General features: G+C 47.6%; 4 protein-coding genes across 6 annotated transcripts in view; 2 read left to right on the forward strand and 2 right to left on the reverse strand.

Moving 5' to 3' along the window:
- Positions 1 to 94: 94 nt before the first annotated feature.
- sft2d3 (SFT2 domain containing 3) lies at positions 95 to 1,207 on the reverse strand. Its single transcript, XM_019875042.1, has one exon. The coding sequence runs from the start codon at positions 1,143 to 1,145 to the stop codon at positions 468 to 470; it is 678 nt and encodes a 225-aa protein (XP_019730601.1). The 5' UTR covers positions 1,146 to 1,207; the 3' UTR covers positions 95 to 467.
- Positions 1,208 to 2,072: 865 nt separating this feature from the next.
- LOC109518899 (dual specificity protein phosphatase 18) lies at positions 2,073 to 3,642 on the forward strand. The gene is made up of 2 exons (XM_019875044.1): positions 2,073 to 2,235; positions 2,856 to 3,642. Exon 2 carries the CDS (start codon positions 2,860 to 2,862, stop codon positions 3,511 to 3,513), a length of 654 nt encoding a protein of 217 aa, XP_019730603.1. The 5' UTR covers positions 2,073 to 2,235; positions 2,856 to 2,859; the 3' UTR covers positions 3,514 to 3,642.
- Positions 3,643 to 4,229: 587 nt separating this feature from the next.
- LOC109518896 (erythroferrone) lies at positions 4,230 to 8,043 on the forward strand. 3 transcript variants are annotated; one of them, XM_019875039.1, is made up of 8 exons: positions 4,230 to 4,459; positions 4,968 to 5,096; positions 5,303 to 5,396; positions 5,623 to 5,753; positions 5,818 to 5,929; positions 6,182 to 6,263; positions 6,335 to 6,413; positions 6,629 to 8,043. In XM_019875039.1, the coding sequence occupies exons 1-8, from the start codon at positions 4,271 to 4,273 to the stop codon at positions 6,725 to 6,727; spliced, it is 915 nt and encodes a 304-aa protein (XP_019730598.1). In that variant the 5' UTR covers positions 4,230 to 4,270; the 3' UTR covers positions 6,728 to 8,043. The 3 variants fall into 3 exon arrangements, with proteins under 3 accessions (XP_019730598.1, XP_019730599.1, XP_019730600.1); XM_019875040.1 differs by having other exon boundaries at positions 5,315 to 5,396; XM_019875041.1 differs by having other exon boundaries at positions 5,315 to 5,753.
- A 414-nt stretch (positions 8,044 to 8,457) lies between these two features.
- cyp7b1 (cytochrome P450, family 7, subfamily B, polypeptide 1) overlaps positions 8,458 to 8,793 on the reverse strand; it is a 4,791-nt gene continuing 4,455 nt past the window's right edge. Inside the window, exon 6 of the mRNA XM_019874911.1 lies at positions 8,458 to 8,715. Within this exon, the coding sequence (XP_019730470.1) occupies positions 8,458 to 8,715 (258 nt within the window). The remainder of the gene's footprint in view (positions 8,716 to 8,793) is intronic.

The raw sequence follows: 8,793 nt of genomic DNA on the forward strand, positions 1-8,793 counted from the left end.
ACTTGATTGTGTTATTTCAGGTGAATTGGGCTTGTGAAAATCTGCCCCCGCCAAATAACACAGTTGACAGTTTTCTTTTTCCATGGCAATTATAATGGGAATCAATTATTCAGCTGAAAACATTCAAATCCAAAAATAGATAGGCTGAGGTTTTTGGTCCTAAAAAACATACTGTACTGAAGTTAAACAATGCTGAACTGCACTACTGTACATGTAAAGTCAAAAACTATATGGTCATTTACAGCAAGAGTCTTAAATAGTCGTTTAATGACTCCGAGCTTCATTTGAACGCGGTTAATTGTATTTATTTCAGTGATTCAATCTCGTCCCTTAATGGCCAAGTCACTGTCCGGGCCGCCAGTATGAAGCGAAGTGTGAAGGGTCCCTTTTGTCCAAGTTGGCTTTGTCCCCGCAAAAGGCACTTGGCACGTCGTGACGTCGTCGGTTACCGGTCCGATGGGTTCCGCTCAGATCACCATGCTTTTCCCAGTCACGGTCCTTTTGATGGTGGACGCGGCCACGCTGCCCACGAATCGGATCCCCGCGGTGCCTCCAGGGAGCAGCGACACCACGTAGCCAACCAGGATGACGACCTGCGCGGCAGCCCCGAGAGCCGTCAGCACGGTGCTGTGAAGGCTCATCGCGGCGTACAGCGTCCCTATGAGGGCGCAAAGGTACACGGCGGCCCCGGGCGAGCCGGGCAGGCTGGCGGCGAGTCTCCCGGGTCCCCGCAGAACAGCCACGGCCGCAATGGCGAAGGCCGAGCCAAGCGACCAGAGTAGCGCGAACTTGCGGGCGTAGAGCAGCAGCAGCGGTGCATATAAAGCCGACAGGCCGAAGCACAGCGCTGACAGGGCGGCAAACATCCCGGAGATTGCTAGCCGCTGGCGACGACTCACACCCGGCAGGCACGGGTCCGGGTCGGACGACCACGGCCAACTCCCGCCGGAGCTCGGAGCCGCCGAGGTCGAGGAACCGCCTCCCCCGGACCACGGGCTGGACCAGCGTCCGAACCAACTCCCAGGAACGGGCTCGGGGTCGCCGAGCTCCACCGCGGTGCTGGATCCAGAATGCGACGATGCGGGGGCGGTCTTGCCTCTGGACTGTGACAAATACTCCTGAAGCTGCCGGTTCAACTCTGCCATAACGACAACGCTCAGAGTCCGAACGCTGCTACTACTATGCTAATTACAATGCAAGATGTTTTCCGCTTGCGTCTCCTCGCTCATTTCTTCTTCGCGGGCTCTGTCGGTGATGTAGCGACCCCTGCAGGATGAAAGAACGCGACACGATAAAACCCCAAACTTCTCCAATCTCATATTTGATATCGTCACCATCCAAAAATAATCGCCCAACTCACCTTTTCCCTGAAAATACAAACCAAATATTGATTCTAATATATTTATAAATAATTTAATTTCAGGTGTATGATTGAATGATCCGTCTAACTATCGGATTTAGCCCCTTTTTGCAGAGGTAGTGAATGTCCCGAGATATTTCATTGTTTATTTTTTTGTTTTTTTTGTTTGGGGGGGGGTTATTATAAGAAGGTGACGATATACTATGATGGTTTCAGTCCCTCAATCTAAAAAAACCCCAAACAACTTGAGTTGGTGACTAAACAGAAGTCTCTTCGAGTATGTTTGAATAGTTTAAATTCGTAGACTGTGTCCTCCAAAGGCCCAATTTCTCGGCTAAATGACGTAACGTCGTGTTCGCATCGCTCAAATTCCCGCGGGCTTCAGATCCGGCCTTCGTTTCCAATGGAGACGGGTGCGTAAAGAGAGCCTCGGATCGGAATACACTTTCCTGGCCAACCTTATTCTGCTCTTCTGCATTTCAAGGTTTCTCCTACCAGCTTCTACCACAATTTACCGCCGTCTAGCGGCGATACAGAAAATAATCAAGTGAGAGTGAGTACCTGGCTGTTAGCAAGCAAAAGCAAATCAGTTAGTTAGAAGTCGACTGTGAAAGAGTACACAAAAGAAAAGTGCCTTATATATCAATTGAAGCGCCCCAAAACGTGCCTTTTTAACTTTAGGCTTCCTCTTTCTTTGTTATGAGTGTGATGAGCAAGTTTCGGAATATCTTTGCACTTTATTTCATGAATGTTAGTCTGTGACGTCACGTGTGTAGTTCAGGCTCAGCTGTTCGTCTAAATTTCCCCCGCCGTCACACTCTGTCTTTGCCTGCGATTGAGAGACAGCAAGAGCAAGAGACGACGAAGTCCAGCAGGTACTGCACGCACACACAACATGAATATGGATATGTTACAATTACGCTATGTTGTTAAACAGGCATTTTTAGATTTAGGTGTAAAGGGTGATTAAGAAAATAAGTTATGGATATATTTTGGATCGTCAAATAAAATGCTGAAGGGGCTGATCTGCAGCCAAACACATTTTTGACGGAGCTACAGCGCCCACTAGTTCCAGCCTTGTCCTTAAAAGAAGTTAAGGCGCCCATTTGTTTGTTGGTTCGCTGATTTTTGTTGAAACTCAATGTGCGCGCCTCGCGCGCGTGCGTCGTGGCTCAGTACCAAAGTTGTCAAACGTATCATTGTTATTACAAAACTTTTTATCCTACAGTAAACATGTTATCATCCTATTGTTATGCAATGAACACGCATTAATGCCATTATTCCATAATGATTAAAAAGTGATCAAACGTGACCGTACGTGCTACGGTCATGCGATTAACCATGATTGTAGTATTTTATCGCCATGTTACAATGTGATCGGGTTTTAATGCTAATAGCATGATGAAAACATGTTTTTATTGTGGTGTACACATGATACAGTCCTCGAAGGGGCTTACGGCGTGCCATGAGCGTGACGTGTGTTTTGCTTTGTCAGCGGCATGTCCTTGTGCGAGATCACGCCCACCCTGTTCCTGGGCGGGGCGGACGCCGCCCTGAATGGTGCCATGGTGACACGAAAAGGCATCACCCTGATGGTCAACGCCACGCTAAACCACCCTTGCCCCGTCTACCCGGGCGTGCAATTCCTGCGGGTGCCGGTCCGCGACCTGCCAGACGCTCGCCTGGGGGACCACTTTGATCCGGTGGGCCGGCGTATCCACAGCAACCGCACGGGAGGCACCCTGGTGTACTGTGCTGCGGGCAGGAGCCGCTCTCCCGCCCTGATCATGGCCTACCTCATGAGGTACCGCGGGGTCACCCTGCGCCAGGCCCACCTGTGGGTGCGCAACAGCCGACCCTGCGTCAGCATTAACATCGGATTCTGGGAGCAGCTGCTTAGCTATGAGAGGCGACTGTACGGGGACAACACGGTCAGGATAGAGCCCACGCTGCCCGTCGCTGAAACCCGTTTGCCTTCCGCCTTGTCGCGCTACAGGTGGTCGGACAAGTCGCACCAGCAGTCGCCTGTGGTGACGTCACAACACCGGTCACCCAGGTGGCCCGTCGGGACTTCGCGGCACAAATTGACGAGCAAATTGCTCGGGTTGCAGTTTGTGACGTCACTTGAGCGACTGAACAAGTCACCTGGCTAGACGTCACTTGCCCCGCCTCCTCCATGACTTGGTGAAGGTGGCGAAGTTTTCTAAAATCTTGTTCTTGCACACTTTTAGTCATTTTAGTAAGATAATTTTGATTTCTTTACTTTGCCTTTAAATCTGCTTTCAAATGTGCTTTGAATTACAGTATTTGAAGCAAATTGAATTACTTTTTGTATGAAATGCGCTATAAATCAGTGATTCTATTTTTCTTTACATACTGAAAAAAAATATATATATATATATATATATATATATATATATGCTTCTGCTTCTGCTCTTTCCGCAATTAAATAAATATTATAAATGATACAGAGCCTCATGTTGATTCTTCATCAATATCTTAGTCTTACTGTTTGGTGCTTTCGACCGGTTTTGTTATTAATTTGTTGTTTTATTGTTGTATATATGATATTTGCTCCATGTACAACACTTATACAGTGATGGTGGTTTTAAAGTGCTCTATAAATACGGTTGAGTTGAGTTGAGTTGAGAAAATAACAAAAATAAAAAATTTAAAAAAAGCATTACAACAATCAAAAGATGATGTCATGTTGGTCCAGCAGAAGATGATGACATGTGGGTGATGCAATAATAAGTGTGTGGCACGCCTATGAGGGTCTTTGAGGGAACATTTCATCAGACTGGCCCCTCCACCCCTCCCCCTTATCTCCAGCATTTGTGCGCGCTTGGGTGTATAAATGCGTGTGTATTGAGCGTCTGGCAGATAAAAGAAGGAAGCGACAGTTGTGCCATGATGATGAAGAGCAGAGGAGAAAGTGAGCCTTTCCACCTTTCTTCCCACGGAGCGAGTGGTCCAAACATGAAGAGATGGCCGTTCCCTGTTGGATGTCGCACGATGATGATGACGATCACGATGGTGACCATGATCGTGAGCAGCAGTCAGGAGGATGCGGTGCTCAAGGATGATCAGGTGGTCCAGGTAAAAAGCACACACACACACACACACACACACACACACACACACACACACACACACACACACACACACACACACACAATCACATTAACCTAAACTAGCTACTTCAATGCTTAATAAAACCACAGGCACACACGGGCTAACAATTACCACCTCTGTGGCACTATTGTTTGTATTACAGTAATCACAGACATATATTCTTTATCTGCTGCCAAGAGCAACCAAAATGGCTGCCGTACTGAGAATTCAAGACGACTGTATGTTTGCTCGTGAACAGACACAATTAGTTTTTGGGCCTTGAAAGTTGATTTGCATTCAGTTCAACAGAGGAAGATGATTTGGCATCTTTTGAGTTCGGAGTGTGGGCAAGTAAAAAATTTAACTGATCTGGAGGCAGGCCTCTCAAACACAACTTGTATGCAGATGGATTCTGGCTGCATCAAGTGTTAATCAAAAAAGTAGTTGGTAAGCAGCTGCAAGTGACTTACTCTGATAGCTTTCCTTCCTCCAGGATTGGCCGCCCTTGGGCAACTCTCCAGTTCCGCCACCTTTACCACCTTCGCCACCTTCGCCTCGGACTTCCTGGCTCATGTTCATCAACAACTCCGACATGCGCAAAAGCTCCCGAAAACTGGATAAGGTGACTTGCAAGCTGACAATCATCATCAGACTGACACAAATGGGCTTCCACTCATGCATGCACTCTCACCCGCACTTTCTTCCACACCCACTCAATTTCACAACACACACACGATGGTGGAGGCCTTTTGTTGACAAACTTTCAGCCTACGACGTGATGGTAGTGCTGACGTCATCATCATGGTGGCGATGTCATGATGTGTGCAGCATGTCCTCCAGAGACCTCCAAGACCTCGTGGCCCTTCGGCGCCCCGACTGCATTCAAAACAGCTCATCGACGACTTGCACGGCCCGCTCACCGGTAGGGTCACAGCCAACCAATTATGCTAAGCTAGCACAGTGTGTCCGTGAGTCGGCATGTACATGGATGTGGGCGTGTCTGTGTGTGTTTGAAGCAGCGTATGCAAGTGCGCATGTGTTTGTGAGTGCAAATGTGGATTTGTGTGTGTGTGTGTGTGTGTGTGTGTGTGCAAACATTTCTTCTCATCAGCGGCCTGCATTCCTTGTCAATGCCTCGCGTGTTGCAGGCGTGTCTTCCAAAGTGTTTTGCGAGTTGTGCAAGTGCCCCCCTCGAATCTCCGCCTCCTTCTTTGGCCGCCTCCCCCAAGTGGTGCGAGTGGCTCGTCGCAGCCTGATGGAGCTTCACCCCTTCAGTCAGGTGACGTCATTCCAAAACGACCCGCTGGACAGATAGGTGACGCCTGTGACCTCTGACCCCACAGGCCCCGCCCTCCGTATGTGCTTTTCAACGAGGTCGCAGCGTCAACAATACCCACGGACGCTACACTGCCACGATAACTGGATTTTACCTGCTGAGTGCCCGCCTCCGCCTGAGTTAGTCACGTGTGACATCATCATATTCTTCATCATCATGCACACACCTGACCAATGTTTGAGTGGGCTTGTGTCTGTACATATGTGTGTAAATTTACCTGACTGTGTGCATGTGTTTGTGCGTGTTTATGTTCATGTGCGTTCGTGTCTGCGCAAGTGTGCGCATGTTTGCGTCCGCGCATACCTGTACATTTTTGTGTCTTTGTACGTGTGTTTGTAATTACATTTGTGTGTGTGTGTGTGTGTGTGAAGAGTCAAGTGAGCGCGTTCAGGTGCGACTGCACGAGAGCGTGAAGGCGGCCATCTGCGTCGAGTCACTCTGTCACACTAAACTGTGAGTACGTTGTGTCCGTGTGCCTCGTCGTCACGGTGGTCTCTGAGTGCACGGGCATGTGTGTGTTCCAGCTCCATTGAGTCAGTGGTGGGCGTGGCCAGTGTGGGAGCCGACTTCAGCATCACTCTGACCGGAACACTCTTCTTACAGGTCGTTTAGCTTCATGCTAAGGCTAACGTATGCTAATGAGCATGCGCATTGGTTGGAAGTTTTATGGAAATCAGGTAGAACCACGGCAAGAGGGCAGGAGAGAGTTGGAGAGTGACTCCATAAAGTTGTCAACTTCAACAACTTCAAATCAGGTAGAACCAAGGCAAGAGGGCAGGAGAGAGTTGGAGAGTGACTCCATTTTGTTTGTGGCTTAGGCTGGCGAGTACGCGTCCGTCTACGTGGACAACGCCACCGGCGCCAACATCAGCGTCTTGCCTGAATCGTTCTTCTCCACAATCCTGCTGGGAAGTTGAACCCGCATCACTTCCTGTCGAGCGCCGTTGTCACTCCTGCTGGATATGGTCTAACTTTGATGAAGTAGTTGAGCGGGCCTTTGTGGGTGTTCGTTTCTTGCACGACAAGCAAGTGCAGGCTGTGTGGGTTGCCTGACGTCTGTCTTTCCCGCAATTCGCATGGGTCGGCTTGCACGTGCCGCAAAATGACTTGCTTTTACATCTTCACGATGCTCACCAGCAGCTCGTTTTGTCCAAAAGATAAAACAAACGTTCCTGTCTGGAAAACATCTTTAATAAAAAAATAACACACACAAAAGTTACGAGTGTTACACTTTGACGTTTCACAGATATTTGCTTTCATGACATAATAACCATTCAGGCTGCAACTAACGACTATATTTAATAATCTGTCGATGATTGCTTTGACTAAAAAATACAAATCCATCCCTTGTTTCCTAAAACAGGACATGATTTCAAATTCACAGTGCAGAAGATAAATTGCGAACAGAAGTTGACGATTCATTTCCTGGTTTGGCCCATTACATCCCTTCATAAAATCGGTGAAAAATGTTGATGACGCTTGTCCACATAAAAGCAGATACTTTCAAACATCTTCGTCAAAAAAGACGTAATCATGCTATGCATAAACATGAATGTTAGTGTCATTTACGATTTTTAGTCAATATATATGTCGACACAGCTTACCTATTGAAATGTTTGATGCGCCTTTGTTGTCGCACTTTGTCTTGTTAACGTTTGAATTTTGTGCATTTGGAACATTGACATCGTTTCAGTCTGTGTTTGCTCATTTTTGTTATCGGAACTTGCTAATCGAGCCGCATTTACTAGCATGTGTGAAACAAATTCATGTAGAGGCCCAAAAAAAGTTAACGAATGCTGACGGTTGCTGTCTCATACACAAGTTAGCACGTTACGCTTGGGTTTCAAACCCTTCTGATTTTTTTTGTAGTCCACATTAAAGCTGGAATTTCGAACATTTTTATGTTTTAAAACTCAAGCCACTACTAGTGGAGATGATACAATGCTGGTTAAGCCTTCAACATTTTGCTGTATTTTTCAACATTAGATTCGGTGTCTGTCCACTAAACACTCACAAACACGCTCCGATTTTTTTGTAACGACTGCAACTGTCGGTGACTGAGTTAACATAATTACCACGTGGCTAACAATTAGCGGGCTCGTTCCCTTTCGTTTGCAATAAAACAAACTCAAGGCATCTTCTTGTAATGCAGTCTTCCACCAGAGGGGGGCGACAGAACTTAAGTTGACGATAGTCAATTCAACGACTACTCGGTAACATTATTGATCCTTTTCTTTAAGTCTCAACTTGCTGCGTCGTGCCTCTCAAGTCCAAATGCTGACTCATTCGCCCACCCTGCTTTTCACAAATGTCAACCCTTCACCTGTGCTACGTGGACTGTTGCAATAGTTTTCCAAGCTGCCACCCTGAAGGCATGTGGGTGTGTCCCGCCGTGAGCTCTTTAGAAGACGGGAGGCCAAACGGCAGTTGGAAGGTTTGCCTTACCCCTACATGGGCATGACCAAGATAGTGTAAAAACCAGCAACTCTTCCGCATGTGATGGAAAAAGGGACCACAGCAGCGTATCAACATTTCAGGCATCCACTGAATAGTCCAATTGAGAATATACAGTAGACTAATGCTAGTTACTGATAGTACAGCAAACATTGAAGACAAAGAGTTGGTGAAAGTTGCCCAAAGGTTTTCACTAACACGCGGCGCTGCGCATCCGGTATTGGAAGCGCACGTCGCGGGCGGGCCGCGGGATGCCGAGGCCCGCGCGGCTGGCGTCAGGGCGCGCGTCGGGCTGTCCCGTTTCGAGTCGCAAATCAAAGTACAGCAGCAGCAGACACACAAACTGCTTGATCTCGTTGACAGCGAAGAAACGTCCGGGACAGATGGATGCTCCCGAGCCGAACGGCATCAGGTAGTGGCGAAGTTTTTGCCCGTTTTTGAAGAATTCCGTCTGACGGGCGAAGCGGTCGAAGCAAAATGTCTGATGGGACAAAAAAAAAAAAAAAAAAAAAAAAAAAAAAAAATGGGG

The sequence above is a fragment of the Hippocampus comes genome, unplaced genomic scaffold, assembly GCF_001891065.2.
Source record: "Hippocampus comes isolate QL1 unplaced genomic scaffold, H_comes_QL1_v1.1 scaffold20, whole genome shotgun sequence".
NCBI lineage: Eukaryota > Metazoa > Chordata > Actinopteri > Syngnathiformes > Syngnathidae > Hippocampus > Hippocampus comes.

Bases quoted from the DNA above. Each gene is read 5' to 3' on its own strand.
- LOC109518896 (XM_019875041.1), top strand. From the start codon at position 4,428: ATGCGGTGCTCAAGGATGATCAGGTGGTCCAG. The intron at 5,097-5,314 runs GTGACTTGCAAG...CATGTCCTCCAG, and splicing joins GCTCCCGAAAACTGGATAAG to AGACCTCCAAGACCTCGTGG. The intron at 6,264-6,334 runs GTGAGTACGTTG...TGTGTGTTCCAG, and splicing joins TCACTCTGTCACACTAAACT to CTCCATTGAGTCAGTGGTGG.
- LOC109518899 (XM_019875044.1), top strand. From the start codon at position 2,860: ATGTCCTTGTGCGAGATCACGCCCACCCTGTTCCTGGGCGGGGCGGAC.
- sft2d3 (XM_019875042.1), bottom strand. From the start codon at position 1,145: ATGGCAGAGTTGAACCGGCAGCTTCAGGAGTATTTGTCACAGTCCAGA.